At 42.3% G+C, this 25,926-nt stretch overlaps 1 protein-coding gene across 8 annotated transcripts in view; it reads right to left on the bottom strand.

Moving 5' to 3' along the window:
- Positions 1-25,926, bottom strand: part of SUPT20H (SPT20 homolog, SAGA complex component) — a 991,190-nt gene that overhangs the window by 945,459 nt on the left and 19,805 nt on the right. For all 8 annotated transcript variants that reach the window (XM_044073324.1, XM_044073326.1, XM_044073328.1 and 5 more), the window contains exon 2: positions 13,018-13,116. In XM_044073324.1, the coding sequence (XP_043929259.1) occupies positions 13,018-13,020 (3 nt within the window). In that variant the 5' untranslated portion in view covers positions 13,021-13,116. The remainder of the gene's footprint in view (positions 1-13,017; positions 13,117-25,926) is intronic.

Raw genomic sequence — 25,926 nt, 5'->3', positions numbered from 1 at the left:
GAGGGGTCCTAGGAGGCCTCAAATTCTTAGCTCCTCTCAAGAATTGTCTCACCAATGGATGAGAAAAAACAGGAGGGTCAGTATTAAAGTGAGCAGATATAGCAGAAGCATGAATCTTAATGGAAGAAAAGGAAAGGCCTTTAGACAAAAGGTCTGAAAGGTAAAGCAAAATAGACGAGAGATCAGGCACAAAAGGGTTAGAGCCACGGTCCTGCATCCAAATACAAAACCTTTTCCATTTAGAGGGATAGGATTTCCTAGTGCTAGGCCGTCTGGCTTCTAGAAGAACATCCAAAACTTGTTTGGGGAGCTTAGAAGAAATCAAAGTTCCTTGAAGAGCCAAGCTGCCAGGCAAAGGGTCTTGAGATGAGGGTGCAGCATCTGACCCTGATGCTGGGACAGAAGAGAAGGGTACAGAGGAAGGATCCAAGGAGGATCCAAGCACAGATGTTGTAAGGTTGGGTACCAAAACTGTCGAGGCCAATTTGGAGCAATCAAGATGATGAACTTGGGCTTGTCCTGTTTTATCTTCAGCAATATCCGGGGAAGAGGAGGGAAGGCATATCCCGAAAGATTCCTCCAACTGAATGACAGGGCATCCACTTTCCAAGCTGCTTTGTGGAAGGACCTGGTGCAAAAGAGAGGCAGCTGATGATTGAGATGGGATGCAAACAGATCTATCTGGGGACACCCCCAAACTGCAGTTATCCTGTTGAATAAGTTGGTGTCTAGCATCCATTCGTGAGGATCCAAAATGTTTCTGCTTAGGCTGTCTGCTAAGAGATTCTGCTTTCCTGGAATGAATTGAGCCTGAAGATGCAGATTCAGACTTAGAGCTATATCCCATAAAGCCATAGCTAGTCTGCAAAGGGGGTATGAATGAGAGCCCCCCTGCTTGTTTATGTACCACATGACTGTGGTGTTGTCTGTATGAATTAGAAGAGGCCCTGGTTGCAAAAGGGTCTTGAAAGCTAGAAGAGCATTTTGAACTGCCAACATTTCCTTCAGACTGATGTGCCAGTGAAGGTGATTCTTTGTCCAGGTCCCCTGCTGGCAATTGTTTAGAAAATGTGCTCCCCAAGCATAATCCGAGGAGTCCGTGGTTATGATTTGAGAAGGTTGAGGTAGACGAAAAGGCTTCCCTTCTTTTAAAGCGCACGCCCTGGACCACCAAAGGAACTCCTTTTGGAGGCAGGGGATCAGAGGAATCAAAAAGTGTCCAGATCTTGGTAATGCTGAGACCATACACTTTTCAGGTACCATTGAAGCTTTCTCATATGAAGCCTTGCATTTGGAATTAACAGAATGCATGAAGCCATATAGCCCAGTGCCTGCAGGAATTTCCTTGCAGTGAGCTGAGTTAAGGTTGCCAAGGTTTTGAAAATTGAAGCCAGCTGTATTTGTTTTTCTTGAGTAAGGAAAGCCCTTTGTAAGGTTGTATTTAGAAGGGCTCCCAAAAATATCATTTGTTGAGAAGGAACCAATTGGGACTTTTTTATGTTCACTGAAAATCCCAGGAGGAGAAAGAGACGTTGAACAAAATCCAGATGTTGAAGTAGAAGGTCCTTGCTGTCTGCCTGGATAAGGCAGTTGTCCAAACAGGGGTAAATATGAATCCCCTGAAGTCTGCAATAAGCCACTACTGGGGCCAGGCACTTGGTAAAAACCCTGGGCGCAGTAGATAAACCAAAGGGCAGTACAGAGAATTGAAAGTGCCTCGAGCCTGCTTTGAATCTGAGGAATTTCCTGCATTCCTGCCTGATGGGAATGTGTAAGTAGGCCTCCTTTAGGTCCAAAGTCACCATCCAAGCATCCTGGGAGAGTACTGGAAGCAGTTGTTGTAGAGTAAGCATTTTGAATTTTGGAATTTCCAAAAAAGTGTTTAACACTGAAAGGTCCAGAATAGGTCTCCATGAGTTTTGTTTTCTTGGAACCAGAAATAGTCTTGAATAAAAGCCTTTTCCCATTTCTGAGAGAGGAACAGGCTTTATGGCTCTCATGGCCAGCAGAGCATCCACTTGATTTAAGGCCTCTGCCCATTGATGTTTTGGCAGATCTGGCCAACCGATAACCCTTGGCAGAGTATGAAAATGGAACTTGTAGCCTCTTAAAATCACGTCCAATACCCATTTGTCCTGGGTAATATGAGTCCAATTTCTGTAAAAGAGAGAAAGCTTTCCTCCGAGAGGGGCATCCAGGTAAGGAGGTCCTGAAGCCCAACCGAGAGAGTCATTGAGTCTGCTTCCTTTGAGATTGGGATCTGTCTTCTCCCCTTCTAGGTGAAGAAGCAGTCCATTGTCTGGATCTGTAAGAGGCCTGAGCTTGACCACGACCTCTGGAGCGTCTATATCTTCCCCTTTGAGGCCTGTCAGACGTGGGAAAGGACCAATTTTTGGAGGGCCAATTCCTGGAAAATCTAGGAGGCTGAACTTGTAAGAAATCTTTCACAGTCTGCATAGATTTTGCCTTTTCTTCCATCTTCAGCCTTGGATCCAAATAAAACATCATGCTGAACAAGGGCATCTAAAAGTTTAGCCTTAACCTGTTCCGGCAAACTTTGTTCTCGAAGCCAGGCATGTCTCCTAATAACAGTACCAGAGGCTGCGGCCCTACAAGAAGCTTCCAAAGCATCAAAACCACAATGCAAACTATGCTTGTTCACTTGTTCAGTTGCATGCAATACATCCTGCAATTCCTTATCCTCTGCACATGCTGGAAAGGTAGCAAGCTTTTGCTTCAAAACAGACAAAAGAAATTGCTGATACTTAAACATATGAAACTGGCAATTTAAAGCCCTAATAGCAAGGGTAGCAGAAGTATATACCTTTTTACCCCACCTGTCTAAGGCACGAGAATCCTTCTCAGAGGGAATAGGATTTTTGGAAGAAGCAACCTTAGCAGCCTTAGAACCCTGAGAAATAGTTTCAGGATCCGCAGAAGGGTTCTTGAATAAGAATAAATGAGAATCAGGGACCCTGTAAAATCTATCAGGCTTAGAAGGAGCAGGGGGCATGGAATCAGGATTTAAATTGGCCTCAGAAAAGGCATCATCCACAATATCAAGAACAGGAGGAATAGCTAAAGGCCTGTGTTGAGGAAGAAGAAGAAATTCCCTAAGCCTCTTCTTGGAAACAGAATAATCCTGACCTTCCCAATGAAAATGTTCCCTCATCTCATGTAAGGTCTCCCCAAAAGAGAAATCCTCAGGCGGAGAAGCAGAGGGCAGGGAATCCTCTGCATCCGAATCCTCATAAGGAGGAAAGGAATATTCCTGATCAGAGGAAGAAACAGAAGATACAGAAGCCTGGTCAGAGGAATCCAAAGGAACATCCTGTTGAGGCCTTTTCTCTGGAAGGGGGTGAGATCCCCTAATCATTGTAAGCAAATCTTCAGCCATCCTTAGCAATTGCTTCTGTGTCTTGGGAGTAGCTTCAGAAGTAGCTGGAGCAGAAACTTTAGGTTTAACTGGAGTCTTGGACTTTGCCTTTGTCTTTGAAATGGTGATGTGAGTAGGCCTGAAAACTCCCTCAGAAGCCGGTACCTGCACAGCGGTTCCAGACCCATCTAAGGGAGCGACGTCCGAAGGTCCTGCAGCAGATAAAACAACAGGCCTTGATGGCTCCCCATGGGAGTCCGTATCGGCCATCGGTTCAGAAGTGGCGGACAGGGGCTGCAAAAGCGCCTCACTGACTACAGCCGAACCGGACGCTGGCTCCAGCTGCGACGAATCCTGTTTGGACCTCGGAGGCCTGTCCTTGTCTTTGCGCTTCTTTTGAATTCCGGTAGAATCCGACGACATTCTATAATTGAAGCGTCTGCCAAAGTAATTTAAAGCCCAGTCGTACCGACGCTTAATAGTGCGAGAATTGAACCTGGCACAGAACCGACAACAAGAAACGTCGTGGTCAGGGCCTAAGCAAGGTAAACAGTAAGAGTGGAAATCTTTGAGGTATCCGTTTTCCACACGCTATACAATTATTAACTTTTTCTGACATCGGAGGAACAAGAAAAAGATTCCCCAATGGGGTACTTAGCTTTGAGAAGAGAAGTAAGAACTTCGGACCGACAGCAATCAAATGCGTAGATCGAAAATCGCCAACCAACGACTTGCGAGCTGCTTTCCACCGCACAGCAAGAAAGACTGGAGAAGATGGCGTTGGCTGAGGGCTATGTATCAGAGCGTGCTGACATCAGGGTACTAGCTTGTGCAGCCAACGCCGGACCCAGACTTTGTGATTCTGGCCGACCTCGGGCTGCCTGCCGGCAGGATCACCCTACAGTTATGACTGCAACAGTGAAACATGAAGAACATCCAGGATGGGTACCCTGTACTCAGGGTTTGAATACATACAGAAATGTATATGCTAAGGGCCAGCACAAGGACCAGGATGAGTGCCCTGCATTCAGGGTTTGAGTATGCACAGAAATCTATATGCTAAGGGTCAGCACAATGACCAGGATGGGTGCCCTGTACTCGGGGTTTGAGTATGTACAGAAATGTATATGCACAAGGACCAGCACTGGAGGGAGTACTTTGCTCATGAGAGCCAAGAGGAAAATGAGGCTAAGACTAGGGCATATAGAAAAGCCCTGACTGGCTACTTGGACTATGGCCTCTCATAATGGGTCTTGTACACTGGGAGTACACAAGCCAAATGGTCTACTGGAGGCCTCAGGGTTGGCAGCCAATGAACAGGAGGGCCAAGGATCAGCAGGTAACAGGAAAAAAAAAAAAAAAGATCTAAAAAGGACACTGCTATACTGCAACATCATCTGAAAGCGACATGAATATGTATGTTGGAAAATGACATAGCAGTAAATCAAGACAAGATCGCTAAGCTTTGGACCAAGCAAATTTGCTTCAGAGTACAAGACAGAGACAGACAAGGAAATAAGAAAATTCTAGGTATCCTGGTGCACAACTGGACATGTTAAGTGGATAACGTGTTACAGTAATTGCACACATCCTCAAATTCTCAATTTCACAACACATATGCATTCTAATGCGTTAACAAATTAACTCTGAGAACTAAGAGTAAGAGTATTCAGTTTAAGTCCTATAAAAGGAAGGAAAAAAATATAAAAACCAAAATTAAACTACAGAGAAAATGCAGGAGGAAAATAAGAGGATGCGAGGGCCAAACCTATGGATAAATAATGCAAACCATCATCATCTTCTTTCGGCTGTTCTCGTTAGAGGTCGCCACAGCGGATCATCTGCTTCCATTTCTTCCTGTCTTCTGCATCTTGCTCTGTCACACCAACCACCTGCATGTCCTCTCTCACCATATCCATACACCTTATCTTAGGACTTTTCCTGTTACCTGGTAGCTTCATCCTTAGCATCTTTTTCCCAATATACGCAGCATCCCTCCTCAGCACATGACCAAACCAACATAATCTTGCCTCTCTGGCTTTGTCTCCAAACCTTCCAACCTGGGCTGACCCTCTAATATAATTATTCCTGATCCTGTCCACCCTCATCACACCCAGTGTAAATCTTAACATCTTTAACACTGCCACATCCAGCTCTAACTCCTGCCTTTTTGTCAGTGCCACTGTCTCCAACCCATATAACATAGCTGGTCTCACTACCCTCTTGTAGATCTTCCCTTTCACTCTTGCTGGTACTCGTCTGTCACAAATCACTCCTGACACTCTTCTCCACCCACTCTATCCTGCCTGTACTCTCTTCTTCACCTCTCTCCCACACTCACCATTACTCTGAACTACTGATCCCAAGTATATAAACTCATCCACCTTCGCCACCTCTACTCCTTGCATCCCCACCATTCCTCTATCCTCCCTCTCATTCACACACATATAAATAATGCAAACCATACAGGTATTAATTACAAAACAGAAGAAAACCATCATAAAGCATCAATACAAAACAGGAGAAAAGCATAATGCACAAAAAACTTGGATACAACTGGGGAAAATTCCAGATACCAAATAACCACAGGGCCAAACCTACGGATAAATAGAAACCGTGAACGTATTCATTACAAAACAGCAGAAAAACATCATAAAGCATCAAGTAAAAAAAAACCTTGATACAACTAAGGAAAATTCTGGATACCAAATAACCATAGTCAGAACGGATGCTCAAAACAGGACAATAAATGCGACAGACAAAGATTTAGTGGAAATACTATTAAAATGGGCTTAAGAGGAGTGAAGCATTGAACGCAATGCATGAACTGGTGACAGACTTTTAAAACACAAAGCAGCACAACATCAGAGTAGCTGTTAGTAGCCTAGAATAAGGTTTTGGGAGTGCAAAGAGAAAGCATAAAGTCATTAAACATAACTACATATAAAATTTATATGTATACATGCAAGTATATCTCCAGGAAGAAAAGATGAGAAATACTGAAAAAAAAATAGATGTATACTGACGTAGTATTTCAGTTGTGCAGTGATTAAGACCTCAACTTTACACTGCCAAGGTCCAAGGTCCAGTCCTGACAATGGGTTACTGTCTATACTACTCTTCCCCTTATCATCATGGGTTTAGTCTGGCCATCAGCGAACAGGATTAAGACAATAATGGGGAACACTGGATCAAGACAGCTTCTCTTCTATACTGCTTAGAATATTTTGTCAGTGAAGTAATTTGCCACCTTGGCGCACTTGCTGCAATATTCTGGACCTTCTAAAATTAATAGAAGGGGTAGCACAATTAAGAAGTGAAAAGTTAATTATACTAAAGTAGACACTTCTTCATCTCTCATTAACAAAAAAAAAAAACAAAAACAAAAAAAAGGCAGCTTCATGAAATTATCAGGCAGAAAAGGGCATCTGTATTCCAACAACTATACTCACTGAAAATAAAAAAAAAAAAAAAACAGTTTTAATATAACTCCTTTTCACTTACTAGCTATACTACCCTTTCTGTTATCATATGTAGGTACTAGGCCATTGGACCAAGGGCCTACGTAAGCCTAGCCAACAAGGTTCCCTGGCTTACGCCACCCAAGAAAGTTATTTTCCTGTGCCACTGTCGAGCAGAGACACAGAAGTAATCTTCGTGGTGTATTTCCTATTTCTCATCCACTCAAGATTTTTCTTGGAGTGCTAATGAAGAACTTTGCTTGACATAAATGGGTAGCCTGTTCCAGAGTATGGGAAATCTCTGGGACAAGAATCTTTCCCTCCAGCATGTCCTGTTTATTGTGGTGACAAGGTTTAGGTCCCTAGAGCATATAGCTCAGAGGGATTGGGATTTTGTTAGGTGTAGCATGTCCAACAGCTCTGCGTTTGACATAGCTTTATATGTTAGGCAGAGATCACCTCGGAGTAGGAGAAATGCTTCGGAGTAAAGCTGGAGTTTTTTTGAGGTGGTCAGTGTAGGGCATTTGTTTGAGGCCAGTAATCCCCTTTGTGAGGTACTTCTGTGGCCTTTCCAGCTGCTGCAGATGTCTTCTGAGGTACATTCCAAAAGGGGCATTGTACTCTATAATGGGTCTAATGAGTGTTGAGTAGAGGGGAACAATGACCTCTTTTTTCCTGGATGAGAACCCTTTTATGATGTGGTGTGCCACTTAGAAGGACTTCCTGACTACTGTGGTGATGTGACTATCAAAGGAGAGACTACTGTCCACCTGGGTCCCAAGGTCTCATCACACATTCGGTGTTAAGTAGATTGCTGCCTATGTGGCAGTTCATGGGTACAGAGTTTTTACCAAAGGAGATGACACTGCACTTTTTGGCAGTGAGCTTGAGGCCATGGCTCTGACACCAGGCATCTGTCTCAGTGAGGCCCTTCTGTAGGATGTCCACATCATTTGGGGACTTGACTATGGCTCCTAGTTTGCTGTCATCTGTGAACTTCATTAGCCAGAGGTCTTCTGTGTTAGGCCTGTACTTCAGAGAAGTAGATACCAAACAGGAGAGGTTCCAGGACGGAACCCTGTGGTACTCCACTTGGCACTGCTTTGAGGTAAGATTCGGAGTCTGCAACTTTTTCAGTGTGGGTTCTGTCAGGGAGCCAGTTGGCAACCCATCTTGTGACATAGGGATTTACACTTTTTTTATCAGTTTAGTGAGTTTAGCTATAATTCCAGAATGAGGGATGGTGTCGAAAGCCTTGGCGAGGTCAAGATAGGCTGCGTGAACCCCCTTACCCTCATCTACGGCTTTGGTGACTGCCTCAAAGAAGTTGATCAGGTTCAGGAGGCATGATCTGCCTTTCACAACCCGAACTGGGTGGGATCCAGAGTTTGGAGGTTACCAATGTCTTTTTTTATGAGTTCCATGATGATACGTTCCATGGCCTTGCAGACCAGGCTCGTCAGGCTAATAGGTCGATAGTTCCCGGGATCAGTGGTGGCTCCCCCTTTGCGGAGTGGGATAAATGTTGCTATGCGCCATTCAGTGGGCACAAAGCCTAATGCGAGGCTATTACTGAACATGGTGCTTAAGTGGGAAGCCAGTTTGTTCTGAAGTTCATGTAAAACGCAGCCTGGGATGTTGTCCGGTCCCAAGGATGCTGTGTTTTTGGCTTTAAAGAGTGCAGCTTTTACCTGCATAGTTGTGACTACAGGGACTCTGCATTCTTCCTGTATAGATATGGGCCCTTTAGGGGGTGAGGGGGGGTAAAGTTAGCACTGAACCTATCTGCCAGGATGTTGACAATATCAGCTGGTTCTGTAATTTTCGTGTTGTGCTGTAACTCAGAGCAGATCTGGGTGTTGCCATCGAGATTCTTGACATAGCTATAGAATGCTTTGTGTCTGTCCTTAGAATTAGTAACGATTTTGTTTTCGTAGCTAGCTTTGGAGGACCTTATAAGGGATCTCAGCTTCTTACGGAGGCTGACCAGGGCACTCCTCCACTCATGGGATTTTACTCTCTTTTGCAACAGTTCCTTCCTTCTGTTGTACAGTTTTGTTTATGGTAGGGGACCACCAGATTGGCTTCCTTTTTTAGGAGGACAGCGTCTTGGTTCTGTTTGGGATAGCACGATCCATGCACTCGTGTAAATGCTTACAGAGTGCATTTGTGTAGGACTCAGCAGTTGTAACTGTATTGTCCATCCGCATGGATGTCATGAAGTTCACCACTTCTGTCTTAAGAAGCATGAAGTTGACTTTGGAGAAATTTTTTACAGTGTATTCCTTAATGGGGGGGTGGGGTGGTGGGATGTGGATATCTAGGGTGATTAGCTTATGGTTGGACCGGACCAACGAGGAGTTGACTTCAGGTGTGGAACACCGGTCACTCATATTGGTAATGATTAGCTCTAGGATATTGTTGCCACTGGTGGGGGTGTGTATAACTTGATCCAGGGTATTGGAGTTTATGAAATCCAGAAAGCGTTGAGCTAAGGAGTTGATACACGAGTAGTTTTCTCGGTTAATGGTGAGGTAGTTGAAGTCGCCCATTATTAGGGCGTTTGGTTGAACCCTAATATTTTCCAGTACATCAAAAAAAGAGGAGTGGAAATCCTGGGGCATGGTGGGGGATCTGTAGCAAGCTATAATTTGGATTGCAGTTTTGCCAAAAGTTAGTTGCACTTGGATAACCTCGGATGCCAGTTCTCAGTCACTGCACAGATATCGATGTTCTCCATTTTAAGGAGTGCCTCAAGTGAGTGCATTTTGAAATTTAGACTTCTAGCATTGAGTAACATTACCCTCAGTTTTTGCTTGCCTGTTCCTGTTACAGTGGTGAATTTATTTGAACCTTGCCTAAAAAGGCACTATAGGGGCAGCAAGAGCCTTAGCCAGTATCCGGAATCCCAGGGGCGACAGGTGCAGGCCATCTGTGGCAAAGCATCGTGGTCTGTCGACCATGTCATCCCAAGCAGACAGATACTGGATCCCCTTAGAATGACACCAGAAGCTTAGCCAATTGTTGAAGTCAATAATTTTGTCCTTGTACCGCGGTATCATTCTGGGTGATGGCAGAATGCTACTCGGGGCTAGGGTCATACCTGCCAGGGCTATAAGATCGGAGAGCTCTTCCATGTCTCTTTTCATGTAGTCCAGGGAGGTACATCTCTGGTCATTCACACTAACATGGACAATGACAGAGTCATATTTGTACTTGTGGAGTGACCTGAGTGCGTGGGTTATGTGGCGGATCCTGGCACCTGACAGGCAGCTGACAGTAACCTTCTCCTTGCTTAGCCTGGTTAGTGGGACATCAGTGTGCTTGACCATAGAGTCACCTATGACTAGTGTGTTGGGCACGTTGTTTTGACTTATTGGCTGTGGTTGAGTGGCACGCTGAGTCTGAGGGCTATATGTCATTTGGGTCATGTGGGGGGATGGAGGTTGCTTGCATTTCTGCTTTGCAGGTCTCTGTTGCTTACACAGATTATTACTGAGAGCCTCCGTGAATGTTTTTGTGTTACTATGTGTGGATTTCGGTGATGTAGATTTAGTGAGACTATGTGATAAGTGTGGTGTGGTGCAAACATTTACCTTCTCCTCATGGCTAACAAGTTCATTCTTGGGTGGAGAGAGCTTTACCTCTAGTTTGGCTAGAAAAGTGCATCTCTCACAGGTTGTAGTGTTGGGGGGTAGGAGGAGAGGGTTGTCTGTGTACATGAGGCAATTTCTACATTGCCTCAAGATGCCCAGATTCATCAGATAGACAGGAGAGAACACTGGGAGCTGACCCCTGGACATGCCTGAATAAAAAACTATTTTCCTCTAGATAAGTGAGGAAAGGGAGTACAAAAGCTATTTTTCTCTAAGCAAGTGAGAAAAGTAAGTGCAAAAACTGTTTTCCTCTAGGTAATGAGGAAGGTTGAATGTTATAGTAATTAGTAGCTTATTTAGTGCTGACAAGTATGAACAAGTGCTGAGCACGAATAAGCAAATTTAAGTGCTAAAACTAAGAAATCTGTATCTGCACTAGACGAGTTACAGGACAGAAACAAGTGCAAATGCAGGTTTCCAAATCAGAAAGTTGAGAGAGATAGAAGAGATTGCCCAAATGGCCAATAACTACAATTTCTGGGCCAGAACCACTCCTTATGTGGTAGACGGGTTACCTAGTGCTTACCACTCCCACTGATAAGCTAGAAGGCTTCCCTCCAACACAGAAAGGCTTGGGGGGGCTCAGAAGCTTACATACAGTCCTGGATACAGCAAATCTGTATCTGGAACACTAGTTACAGGAAAGATAGGAAATATGCTTACAGTTTTTTTTTTTTTTTTGTCGTTTTGTTTTTTACAGAAAAGTAGTAAAAACAATTCACATGCAGTGAAAGCTAGCACACTTGAGTATGTAGCAATATTAGACCAAACAGTTTAAAAAATGCAATTAAATTAAAAAGGACTAAAAGCAAGTGCAGAAAGAGAGTTTATTAGGTAGAATGTGGTAAAGGGATGGGGACTGGGGGAGTGTCCCAGATCAACTCTACAGTGGGGTGGGCAACTGCAACAGCCACTAAATTTCAACTACAAGCCAAAAATAGGGGAGGATGGGTGGGACAAAACAGTTTTAACAGAGATCTAAGCAACAACTAACAGTTGTTGCGTCTTTCGGCTTTTCCCGGTTAGAGGTCGCCACAACGGAACTCCGGTCTGCTAATGATTGGCAGTAGATTTTTACGTGTCGAGTTGCCAGCCCTGATGCACAACCTTCAACGAAGGTATGCCCATTCACGCATGTCTCCACACAGAAGACGCTCTAGCTGTGAATCGAACAGGACAACGCCTTACTGTGAGGCGACAACGCTACCGCAGCACCCCCACTGCAGTGCTAAGCAACAACTAACAGTACAAACTCTAAAACCAAAAAATATACTCGGCTCTGTATATTTGCAGATAGACTGGAAAGCAGTCTCTCAGAACACAGGTTCCAGCAATTAAATGCAGGCTTTTTCTAACAGGTCTAATTTTATCAAAGGGCTTTTGTTCTCTCTGTCTCCCCGCCATATGTAATAAGGTACAAGGCTTAGTCGAGTGACATTTCTTCACTCCAAACATATCACAATTTTTGTGCATTTCATGGACTCTCTAGTGCTGACAGAGAAACTCATAACACTTAAGTACTTTCAAAAATGAAAGTACCTCAGTTTTAATTAAGTTTACTGCAACACTGTCTTTTTTATAAAAGGAAGGAAAAAAAACACCTTCAGGGAAGTATCACAGAGAACTCCACATGCGTATTCTCAAAAATTAAACCAGCATTTGTATATGGAATGCCAGTTATACATGGTCCAATATTCTCCATTAAGGCTATACTCTAGTAAAAGTTGCTTCCTGTAATTTAGAGTTTGATTCCTTAATCCCACTTTGTCAAACAGTGCTTTGAAGAAATTGGGCTGGGCTCCTCGAAGGTCTACTGAACATATGACTAATAACAGACTATAAAAAATTATGGAAGAATACCACTACAGACCATCAACTCCAAACAGAAAACGGTCACGAGTGAAATGCAGTAAACTCTGAAAAAATAAGGAGCCAAGCCTCTAAATCTTAACAACCTGTGAACACAAGACAAAACTAATCAAATGAATCAGTGGCATGAGAGGACAGCACAGACTGTAAAATTAAATGACGATATCTCCTGCACAGCGGCATGGATAGTACTGGAAAATTTCACCACAACAAAGGGACCAATGGTAGGTAGCTAACCATTTTTGTGGAAACTGCGGTGACAGTTTTCCTCAGACTTAGTGTTTTACTTTATTAGAGCTGTGGTACATCGTTTTGTACTGCATAACCAGCCCTTCACAACTGCATACTAGGTTTGCAAACACCACTCAAACCATTCCTACGCTCTTCCTGAAACTCAGTGGTTTATACTAAACGCAGTTAAAGGTAAATCACTTGTGTGACTACTTTTTATCACATTCTTGCTCAATGCCAAAGTCTTCCCTGAAAGTACCCACTTTGCTGGTAATGAACTGGTCTTTCTCAGAAAGACCCGTTCTTAGTTTTCACACCAGCAATCTGATGTAGATTAACAGCCTCATTTTTGCTTTCAAAAAGTTATATTTCCTGATAATACATTACACCACTTCCTGAGTGAAAAAAGCAATATCAGACTTACCATGCTGGAAGAAGAGAAATCCAAAGGTCAACAAAAGTTAAGGATTCTGGCTGTAGTACACGGGGTCCCATGTCATGGTGTTAGGATTAGCTTCAGAAACTAAACAGATGAAAATAAAAGGACAGCAATATTTTCAGTGAAGTAACCATGTATCAGATCAGTACCATATGCAAAAAAGTAGTGCAGGTAGCAATTGTGTGTGTAAACCATATGGAATTACATTTTTTTTCAAACATTTTCATGTTTTTTCAATGTTATTCCCTCCCAAACGGAAGCTCAATAACTTTACCACACATACACAAGTAAACATGCACACCAGGTTGGGCAAAAGTGTTAAGCAAGTGCTAACTGATGTTTAGTGCCAGGAAATTAAGATAAGCCATAGAACGCACTTGCAGACTATTTTTCTTAAACATACTTCTGAGACATGATGGGATAATTCCAGTCTAAGGCAGATTTAATTCCTAATATTAAGTATACCTTTGCTTCAAACGTGTCACCTTCTTCTCAGACGTTCCAGACTGCTCTTTATTTATTAACCAAGTAAGTGAAATGATCCCATCATGGACTATCTTTGTTAGTCATTTCCAGTCAACAAGACAACAATACATAAAAATACATTTTTTCTATGTAAATAGTATGATCTATTCTGTTATTGCTTACATTTCTCTTTTTATTGTGTGTGAAATGTTTTATATTTCTGCAGGGCTGAGCCTGAAATTGATCAGTATTGATCAATGCACTACCCTGGTAAATTTAAATGAAGTAAAACATACATAGGCTATTACAGCATTCAATCAACTAGACTGTTTTTGAGAAGAGGGAAGGAGGAAACTGTAGTCACCCACTACATACAGTTTCAAAGAGATCACAGATTTTAGTAACGACCAATACAGTTAAGTCTTCCTATGCTTTTTAACTCCAGTTTTTTTTTTTTTAGATACAATCTTAAAAACATATTGAAACTACTGGAAAATGCCCTAAAAGCAAAGTCCCAGGACCTCATTGGTTCATAGGTAGGTACTAGGCTATCGGCCCAAGGGCCTAAGCCTAGCCAACAAGGTTCCCTGGCTTATGCCACCCAAGAATTTTAATTTCCTGTGGCCCTGTCGAGCAGAGCCACAGAAGTGATCCCTGGGGTGTATTTCCTATTTCCCATCCACTCATCAAGATTTTTCTTAAAGAGTGCTAATGAGGAACTTTGCTTGACAGATAGGTACAGCACAAACCCTAATTTTACTTCCCTAAACAATTCTTCATAAACTGAAGGGCAAAGCATTAATGGCTAAATCATCTCCAGTATCATTGACGCCTGTCCCTTGTATCTTCTTATAGATACTTAAAACCACGAGTCTAATCCAGATAACTATTTGATACCATTCTTGCAAAAATAAATGTATCCATTTTAAATTAAATGACTTTCAGGGACACCAACTAATGATTTTTACACCAAGAAGGCAAACTCATGAAAATTTGTCTGATGGATATAAAAAAAAAAGTGAAATAAAACCAGTCTTCTAAAAAGGCCAACAAGTTAAGCTGGTGCACAAAGCGTTTTATAGTTGCCCCTCCCCACTTCCATCTGCTCTAAGCATATATCTAAACTAATCTGCTGGTCTACATCACAGATTCTTTTCAGGAAGCAAATGTCAAATCACTACTACCCTCTCCATGAAATGCCATTTCTTAACTCAGCCTAGAATATTGCCCCATCTAGGTTCTGTCAGCATTCCGAAAGATCTCCTACAATTTCAGCCAGGCCCATCTCCAGTTCTCTGTACGGCTCACAGAATGTGATGTAGTAGAACAGATATGGCTTAACTAGTGACCTTTGTAATGGGCTATAACTGCAGCACGGTCAGTCCACTTCCTCTTCTCACTTGTGTATCCGGACCATTTAAGCTACTCCCAGTTGTACCGCTTCGAACGAGGGATTCTCAACGGTAAAAAAGCCCAGATATATATATTTTTTTCCTTTATGCTTTTCTTAGTCAACACACATGTATATTTTCCTCTGGAATTCTATCCAAGTGCATTACCTTTCTTTTTTCTGCATTAAACCACAAGTGCCACTAAAATGCATTCCCTACAGGACTGTAAAGTGTGTCTAGAGAAAGGAAAACAATCTGTTGCCACAACTCCAAGGTTCATAAAACCAACTTAAGGGCATTTCCATTTGAACTATGTTTTATGCATCTTGTATACTGCTTATGTTATTCAGTAGTAAAACTATCATCTTCCAACCCTATAGCACCTTGTTGTTGTATCTTTCGGCTTTTCCCGGTTAGGGGTCGCCACAGCGGAACTCCGGTCCGCTAATGATTGGCAGTAGATTTTTAAGTACCGAGTTGCCAGCTCTGATGCACAACCTTCAACGAAGGTACGCCCATTCACGCATGTCTCCACACAGAAGACGGTTTAGCTAAGAATCAAACAGGACAACGTCTTTCTGTGAGGAGACAACGCTACCGCAGCACCACCACCGCAAAGGACAACCCTATAGCACCATAATAGTATAAAAGGGACAAGAGTGCGCACAGTTCAGCCAGTGATTTGCCAAATATCATTGTCAACACCTTCATATGATTTATATACCCAAAGATGACAAGTTCTTTACAATACTTCTGCCCTGGTCACTCCTCTGTCTAGTTGTTTCATCCCTCTCAACTCCACATTACCACATCTTTCCCTTTCTCCATAAAAACATGAAATACAGCATTTGGTATTTTTGCTCAATACTCTATTTCCTTATGTGACAAGAGAGGTACTGCCAGCACTGCTAGCTGGAATTTTGTAAATAATTACATGTCATTTGTGAATATTACGTGATTCACATAAGATGGCTGTGTTACTAATGTAGTAGAGCTATATGTATGTCATACAAGATGGTTTGCACAGACGTGCTGAAGAGGTATTTTACAAAGTGTTTGTGCTTAAAATGTAACCACAGCATGACCTACTGGAATAGAACAGAAATGTACACGCACGGTTGTAACTGTTTAAATGTATATTTTAACAGTGGAAACAGAGGTTAATTTCAGAAAAGTAACGGAAATAAAATTACTTTATGGCAAGATGTTATCTTTCAATTTCAATGAAGTAACAGACACAGTGTCTATACCAGGAAGCTTTCTGTATTGTACTTAAATGGAGGAATGTAAATTGTTTTATGACTTCCACCAACTGCCAAAAGATCCGAGGTCTATGTATTTTCACAGGTAGATACTAAAAATACTGCCAGATTCCAGCGGTGGGGGGTTTTCACATGGGATTGAGTCAGATGACAAGTAATGATGTAATTCGGCAAGATATCCTAGCAGTAATATTTCAGATGTTAATTTAAGAAATCTCTTACAGACAGACAGCATTCTGTATTCTGTCTTGGATCTCACAAGATCCATTCACCACATATTTGCCTTGCTCTTGAGTAAGTCAGTCTATGGAACAGTATAATTATCTTAGATCTAGTCAAGAATATAGTAACACTTAGTTCAGATATTTTTATTTATTTAAGACTGTTCTGCAATGTTGTTTTAAATAATTCCTGTGATTTTGAACTTTGATGTCGCTGTAAAACTATATGGAGCATTTTCTTGTTCTTTTATTATTTATTATTAAATACATTTAAACTCTTCATTGTGGCTGATCTGTGTATAGATATTTATGTTCCGAGAGTACTTCCATACTTTTCGTGACACTGTGGGCCACTACTAATAGCCTTGCTCTTGGTCAAACTACCATTTGTATTAATAGTAACATTACACAGCAAGATTGGACACCCTTTGTTAAGGACCTTAAAGTAGCTGATAAGGGGCTCTTGTGGCAGTGTTAATTAGCTTATAGTCTGGGCAGAAAGAGGCATAGATAGTAAACCTGTGCCAGCCTTTCCAAGATAGGTGTGTGTGTGTGTGTGTGTGTGTGTGTGTGTGTGTGTGTGTGTGTGTGTGTGTGTAAAAAACAAAGGTCCAAGAGTGCGTGTGTCAGCTACTTAGGCAGGGATACAGAGCACTGGTTGGACAGAGACAGTGTTTAAGGACTTGGCTTGGAACCCTGGCTAAGGACTCAACTCTATAGCTGTGCCAGTGGGGAGTCTTACTGGGGATCTGGAGAAAGAGGTAGAAACAGCCCCAGACTGACTGTGGTCTGTGTGTGATCTTAAGGGAAATTGCACTTTATGCAGTGAGCTGGATCTGGAAATACTGTGTGTGTACCTGTCATGCTCCTAGTGTATGCCCCCCACTGGCGTCAGTGGTGAGGAGTGAGGCTCCTTGATTACTAGCACAGTGGTGGGGCATCGCACTTTAGACTAATGCTTCTTTTACTACCCAAAGTCCAATCAAGTCATCCTACATTCTCCAATAAATTAGGTGAAAAAATGTTAGCTAACCAACAGTCATCACTTTCTTTTTTTTCCTCAAAAATTTTAATTACAATTTAACAAAAAACGAATGCAACATTTAATATATTATACAGATACGTATATCTACACACACACACATATATATATATATATATATATATATATATATATATATATATATACACACACACACACACACACACACACACACACACAGTGGATATAACAAGTGTACGCACCCCTGTTAAAATGCCAGTTTTTTGTGATATAAAAAATGAGACCACAATAAATCATTTCAAAACTTTTCCCACCTTTAATGTGACCTATAACCTGTGCAATTCAATTGAAAAACAAATCTTTTAGGGGAAAAAATATAAAAAATAAAAACGTACAATAAGCTGGCTGCATACGTGCACACCCCCTTAAACTAATACCTCGTTGAAACACCTTTTGATTTAATTACGGCATTCAGTCTTCTTGGGTACGCACCTGCCATCAATTAGATAGACTCTGATTAACCCCAAATAAAGTTCAGCTGTCCTAGTAGGATTTTCCTGACATTTACTCAGTTGCCTGCTACAGCAAAAGCCATGGTTCGCTGAGAGCTTACAAAGCATCAAAGGGATCTCATTGCTGAAAGTTATCATAGGTTCATACTAGGCTATCTGCCCTAGGGCATTTATAAGCCTAGCCAGAGTGTGTTTGGCTTTTGCCACCCATTTTAAATTAAATTTTGCTATGCCCTTTTTTGAGGTTAGTATACTGTGCCTCTGTCTAACAGTGACACAGAAGTGATACCCGGGGTAAACCTACGATCTCCCATCCACTCATCAAGATTCCTCTTGAAGAGAGTCAATGAGGGACTCTGCCTAACCTGGACTGGGATTTTATTCTAGAGTGAAGGGAGCCTCTGGGTTATGAATCTGTCCCTCCAGCATATCCTATTTATTTCAGTGCAGAGGTTCAAGTCTCTCGAGCGCGTAGCTCGATGGGATTTGGATTTTCCAAGGTGCAGCATGTCCATTAATTCCGGGTTGGACATGGCTTTATACGTCAGGCACAGATCGCCTCTGAGCAGGCGGTATGCCACTGAGTAGAGTTGGAGTTTCTTTAACCAGGCAGCATATGGCATCTGTTTGAGCCCTTTGATCCTCTTGGTGAGGTACTTTTGGGGTCTTTCCAGTTGCTGCAGGTGTCTGGTAAGGTACATCCCAAAAGGGATATTGTACTCAATTACGGGCCTGATGAGGGATGAGTAAAGAGGCAAGATGACCTCCCCTGATCTAGATGTGAATCCCTTCATGATTAGGTGGGCTATATAAAATGTTTTTCTAACCACTTTGGCTACGTGGTTGTCAAATGAGAGATTGCTATCAACTTGGGTCCCCAGGTCCCCAATTACTTCTTCCGTACTTAATGGATTACCACCTATGTGGTAATTTGTGGGCATCAGTCAGGAGAAGGGTACAAAAATTTTTCCACAGCAATATACCACAGAACACAGTGAAGACAGTCATCAAAAAGTGGAGAAAATATGGGACAACAGTGACATTGCAAAGAACTGGATGTCACTCCAAAATTGATGAAAAGACAAGAAAACTGGTCAGCGAGGCTGCCAAGAAACCTACAGCTATACTGAAGGAACTGCCGGAATTTCTGGCAAGTACTGGTTGTGTACTACATGCAACAACAATCTCCCGTATTCTCCATATGTCTGGGCTATGAGGTAGGGGTGCAAGACGGAAGCCTTTTCTTACACAGAAAAACATCCAGGCCTGGCTAAAATTTGCAAAACAATACATGTCTCACAAAAGCATATGTAAGGTATGTTTGGCACAAAAACACCACTTTGCATTACCAAAAGAACACAATCCCCACAGTGAAGCATGGTGGTGGCAGCATCATGCTTTGGGGTTCCTTTTCTTCATCTGGAACTAGGGCTTTAGTCAAGGTGGAGGGAATTAGGAACAGTTTCAAATACCAGTGAATTTGGCCAAAAACCTTCAGGCGTCCGCTAGAAAGCCGAAGATGAAGAGGAATTTCACCTTTCAAGGCGACAATAACCCCAAGAATACATGCAAATAAACAAAAGAATGGCTTCACCAGAAGAAAAAGTTTAGAAAATCTGTGGGGTGACCTGAAGAGGGCTGCGCACAAGAGATGTCCTCGCAATGACAAATTTGGAGCACTTTTGAAAGGAAGAGTGGGCAAATATTGCCAAGTGAAAATGTGCCATGCTGACTCCTGCCAAAGAAGGCTGAATTCTGTTAATTAAATCAAAAAGTGCTTCAACAAATAATTAGTTTAAGGGTGTGCACACTTATGCAACCGGCTTATTGTACATTTTTTATATTTTTTCCCTAAAAGATTTGTTTGTTTTTCAACTGAACTGCACAGGTTACAGGTTCACATTAAAGGTGGAAAAAGTTTTGAAAGGATTTATTGTGGTCTCATTTTTTTATATCACAAAAACCTGGTATTTTAAACAGGGGTGTGTAACTTTATATCCACTGTGTGCGCGTATATACACACACACACACACAAAGAAAAAACACAACAAAGACAACTATTTACAAAGCTGTCTACAATATATATCATAAAAAACTCTAAATAATATTGAAAATGTCTTTGTTACTGATATACCAGTGACTTTATTTAGCAGCTAAGTTTCATCCAAATGATAAGTGGTGGTAATTCTAGTTGTTCTCATCTTGACTGCAAGACGTTCTCTATGACAAATGTTGGTTGCAATAAAGTCTTTCAGAGTTGGAGTCTATTCATTTTTCCAATTCTTGGTGACTGCTCTCCTTGCAATAGTTAAGATACTATGGATAGTTTATTTTCTTTATACATACAGGTATTGGAGCACTAAATAAAATTAATGATTTGGTTAGGATAAATTGATGATTAAATGAAGCCAGCAAAAAACATTATCATCATCCCAGAATGGTTTAATAACTTCAAAAAACATGCGCTGCCAGTCGGCTTTAATGTTCATCTTACATCTCCATCATCCTAATTTGTTTATGCATTAATTCAATTCTGTGTGAAGTAATTTCCATGTAAACAATCTCCACTATGAGGAAATTGTTTTAAAGATAATATATATTTTTATCCTTGTTATTTGGATAACTATGGATTTAAAATAATCCCAATAACTTTCATTGTAATATTCTGTTGTATTTAACTGCTTTATATATTCTGGGTAACAGTCCTCTAATAATTTTATGATGCATCTAAAATTATGTACAATATTTTTTACTGAGTATCTACAGTTTTGAATATTTAACCACATTTCCTTAACTTAAATTAAATTTAGTTACCATATATTGTGTGCAATTTTTCTCTAGCCATCAACTGGTACCAATATATTAGATTATTCTCCTTAAATGTATTCATTGTAGATAAATTAAAAGTACACGTTTTGCGTACATGCTACAGGAAACAATAGAAAAAAACATGCTTTGTATACTGAATTTTTCTGAAGGTGATTATCAAGGAAATATATAAAGAATCAACAGAATTCAATTGTCTAGAATATAATCTTTTAATAACTACAGAAAATGTATTTATTATATTTTGATGCAACCATATCTTCAGATTTGATGTTAACCAGATGCATTCTTGCATTGGCGTTTGGAATTGTAATTATTATTTGACCATAGAGAAATTGTTTTTATAATTGATGATAAAGAATACAATTCTAAATCTGGTGGACCTATGCCACCAACAGACCAATCCTACCTTCTAGCTTGTACAGGGTTTACATTCAGTGAGAGACTTAGGGTTTCACTGACAAGTATTTAAATTAACCAAGTAATAATGATACACTTGTAATAGGTGACTCTATCATCAGGCACACTGATGTCCCACTCACCAGGCTGAACAAAGAGAGGGTTATGGTGAGCAGCCTGTCGGGCGCTAGGATCCGCCACATAACACAAGCACTCAGGTCACTCCAAGGCAAGTACAAATATGACTCAGTCATTGTCCATGCTGGTGTGAATGACCTGAGACGTACCTCCTTGGACTACATGAAAAGAGACATAGAGGAGTTCTCTGAGCATGTAGCCCAGGCCGGTATGACCCTGACCTTGAGTAGCATCTTACCCTCACCAAGAATGATGCCACAGTATGAAGACAAGATGATCAATTTCAACAATTGGCTTAAGTACTGGTGTCATTCAAAGGGGATCCAATGCCTGTCAGCTTGGGATGATATGTTCGACAAGCCACGATGCTTCGCTAGGGACGGCTTGCACCTGTCACCCCTGGGCTTTTGGATATTGGCAAAGGCTCTTGCTACCCCATAGTGCCTTTTTAGGCAAGGCTCAAAAGACAAACCGACCTCCATAGGTATCACAAGGGATAAGAAACTAAGAGTAATGCTACTCAACGCCAGAAGTCTAAACCTCAAGATGCACGACTTTCAAACTCTCCTTAGCATGGAGAACATAGATATCTGTGCAGTAACAGAAACCTGGTTCAGGGCTCCTGAGAGCACCCCAGCACTACCAGGTTATACCTCATACCATGCTTTTCGGCCCCAAAACTTGGACCGAACCACAAAAGGGGGGGGGGTATCGATATTCATCAAAGATACCCACACCTCCAGGTTGGTGGCAAAGCACAAAGCATCAGAGACTATCCATGTGCAACTAACACAACTGCCTTCCAGTTTATAACCTGCTACAGACCACCATCCCAAACCCAGGAACCCCACTCGGCCTTCCTGAGAACACTGGAAAATATGAAGGTCTCTCCAAACACCATTATATTGGGCGACTTCAACTACCCAAACATAGACTGGGAGCATTACTCTAGCTCCAACACCCTAGCCCAAAGGTTCCTAGAATTTATAAACTCAAATGCTATGGAACAACTTGTTACCACTCCCACAAGAGGGGAAAACATACTGGACCTGATCATCACCAACATGGGGACTCTATGCTCCAGACCAGAAGTGTATCCCTCACTGGTAAGATCAGACCAAAAACTAATCTCACTGGATATTCACATCCCGACCCCACCACCTGCCCAGAAAACCACAGTGAAAAACTTCTCTAAAGCAAATTTCACACTCCTCAAAACCGAGGTGGAATCCTTCAAAGCCCCCGGGCCTGTGGAAAATACAGCCCAGACCGCAGAATCCTTTATAAACACATTCTATGAACACCTTCAGGAATGCATGGATCATGCGATCCCAAATAAAACCAAGACCCAATCCTCCAAAGGCAGACGTCCTGTCTGGTGGACCCCAGCCATAAACAAACTATACAATAGAAGGAGGAAGCTACTAAATGATAGCGCAAAATCCCAAAAAGGGAAGGTATCACTGATCAGTATTAGCAAAAAACTACGGGCACTCATAAAATTGTCTAAGGCCAGCTTCGAGAGAAAAATTGCACAGGACACTAAGGATAAATCACAAGGCTTTCTTTAGTTATGTTAGGAACCTGGGTGGTAATTCCCAGATATGCTCAGAATTAGTCCTAAATGACAAAATATACACCAAACCCACAGACATTGCCAACATCCTAGCTGACAGGTTCAGCGCAAACTTCTCCCCCCCCTCCCCACCAAAAGGGCAAATATCTATCCCAGCAGAGTGCTGCCCCCCTGACATCTCAGATGCTCAGGTAAGAGCTGCCCTCTCCAAAGCAAAAAACACAGCATCTATGGGACCAGACGGTGTTCCGGGCTGCGTCCTACATGAACTCCAAGAAGAGCTAAACCCAAACATAAAACTACTGTTCAATCTCAGCCTTACTACAGGATATGTGCCCAAAGAGTGGCGTACAGCAGCAGTGGTCCCTCTCCATAAAGGTGGTGCCTCAACGGATCCTGGAAACTATCGCCCCATAAGCCTGACTAGCTTGGTCTGCAAAGCTATGGAAAGGATCATCATGGACCTCATAAATAAAGATATTGGGGACCTACAGACACTGGATCCTACCCAGTTCGGCTTCGTTAAGGGCAGATCCTGCCTCTTAAACCTGGTTGATTTCTTTGAAACAGTCACCAAGGCCATTGACGAGGGGAAGGTGGTCCACACAGCCTACCTGGACCTCGCAAGCCTTCGATACAATACCCCACTCAGGCATTATAGATAAGCTCACCGGCTTAAATATAAACCCCTATGTCACTAGATGGATTGCAAACTGGCTCAAGGACAGAACCCACATGGTTAGAATTGCTGGAGCTATGTCAGACTCCAAACCAGTTACAAGTGGTGTCCCACAAGGCTCAGTCCTAGGACCTCTCTTGTTCGGTATATATTTCTCGGAGGTACAGGCCAACACGGAAGGACTGTGGCTGACCAAGTTCGCAGATGACTGCAAACTGGGCGCCATAATCGACTCTCCAGCCGACACAAGCATCCTCCAAAAGGGCCTCATAGAAACAGACAACTGGTGCCAGAGCCATGGCCTCAAGCTAAATGCCAAAAAGTGTATAGTCATCCCCTTTGGCAAAAACAAAGTGCCCACAAATTACCACATAAGTGGTAATCCATTAAGTAAGTGTGGGGTGTGTGGGTGAGATGTGGATTTCTGTGGATTTCTATGATGATTAGTTTATAGTCAGATCTAACTAGGGAGGGATGGACTACTGGTGTAGAGCAATGGTTGCCAATGTTAGTAATAACCAGGTCGAGGATGTTGCTTCCTCTAGTAGGGGTCAGAATGAGCTGGTCCAGAAGACCGGAATTGATGAATTCCAGGAAGCGTTGGGCCAGTGTATTGGTGCTTGAGTAGTTTTCCCAGTTGATGGAGGGGCAGCTGTAGTCTCCTAGTACGAGAGTGTTGGGTTGGACCTTGTTAGTTTCTAGGATGCTTAGGAATGTGGAGTGAGAATCTAGGGACATGGTTGGGGACCTATAGCTGGCTAATGACCTGGATCGCCATCTTACCCAATATGTTAGTTGTACCTGAAATATCTCAGATGTGTTATGCTGGGCTACCAGTCTGGAGGGGTGCACATCATTTATGAATATGGAGACACAGCCGCCTTTGGAGCTTCAGTCCATGTTTCAGGGCCAAAAAGTGTGGAATGAGTTATACCTGGTAGGGCAGGGGGTCTTTTCTGCCACTTTAAAGCAGGGCTCAGTTACAGCACAAATGTCAATGTTCTCCATTCTGAGGAGTGCTTTGAGTAAGTACATCTTGAGATTTAGACTTCTAGCACTGAGCAGCATGGCACTCAGATTGTATTTATTTATTTATAGCTGTTATGGTGGTAATTTGTTCTATGGAACACCACCTAAAAAAGGCACTATAGGGGTGGCAAGAGCCTTAGCCAGTACCCAGAAACCCAAGGGCGACAGATGCAGGCCATCTCTGGCAAAGCACTGCGGTCTGTCAGTCATGTCATCCCAAGCAGACAGATACTGGATCCCCTTAGAATGACATCAGAAACCTAGCCAATTGTTGAAGTCAATCATTTTTTATTTGTACTGCAGTATCATTCTGGGTGACGGTAGGATACTGCTCAGGGCAAGGGTTATACCTGCCCGGGCCACATAATCCGAGAGCTCCACTATGTCTCTTTTCATATAGTCCAGGAAGATGAGTCTCAGGTCATTCACACCCACATGGACAATAACAAGAGTCATGCTTGTACTTGTTGGAGGTAGCCGAGTGCGTGTGTTGTGTGTCGGACTCTGGCACCTGATAGACAGTTGAGTACCACCTTCTCCTTAATCAACTTAGTGAGTCAGACATCTGTGTGCCTCACTATTGAGTCACCTGTGATTAGTGTATTGGGCAAGGTGTTTAGCTTCAGGGGTTTAGGTTGAGGGGCACACTGTTAAGGTGAGCTATGTGCCCTGTGGCTTGTGCTGTGTAGTGGTGGTGGAGTACATTTCTGTCCTGGAGGTCTCTGCTGTTTGAATAAATTTCTATCGAGAACGTCCGTGAAGGTGGGTGTGTGGTTTGTGTTTTTATATGAGAGCTGTGATGGTGGGTGTTCTGGAGGGCTAAGTGTTCCATGTGGTGTGGTGCAGGTGTTGACCTTCTCCTCTTGACCAGCTAGTCCGGTCTTGGCTGGAGAGTGCATAGCTTCCAATTTGGTGATATAAGTGCATCTCTCACAAGTCTGAGTGTTGGGAAGTAAGAGTAGAGGGTTGTCTATGTACATGAGGCAGTTGCTACACTGTCTCAGAATGCCCAAGTGCACCAGGTTAATAGGAGAAAGCACAGGGAACTGTCCTTTAATTATGCCAAGAGGGGTGGTCAGAACTACTAAGTACTGAAGCCATTTCTGTGAAAAACGACTAGAGCTGATGGCACTTAGGTGTGCTACAATAATTGCTACATAAACCTGTTGAAGTGCAAAGAGATTAAGCTATTTTGAAGTGCGAGAGAGAGAGAGAGAGAGAGAGAAAGAACTAGCAAGATCTAAGGGAAAAACTGAAGAACAGACTTTCTAGCATCAGTAACAGTTTACCTCAGCTCAACGCTGCTGCACGGAGCTTAAATAAGTGCAAACACACTGTAATTGGGAGTCATACACATGTCCTCCCATTGTCACATTGTAAATTGCTTTTTCCA

Source organism: Protopterus annectens, chromosome 5.part1 (assembly GCF_019279795.1).
Source record: "Protopterus annectens isolate FY-2018-M chromosome 5.part1, PAN1.0, whole genome shotgun sequence".
NCBI classification, from domain to species: domain Eukaryota; kingdom Metazoa; phylum Chordata; order Ceratodontiformes; family Protopteridae; genus Protopterus; species Protopterus annectens.
This window is presented reverse-complemented; position numbering and strand designations above follow the sequence as displayed.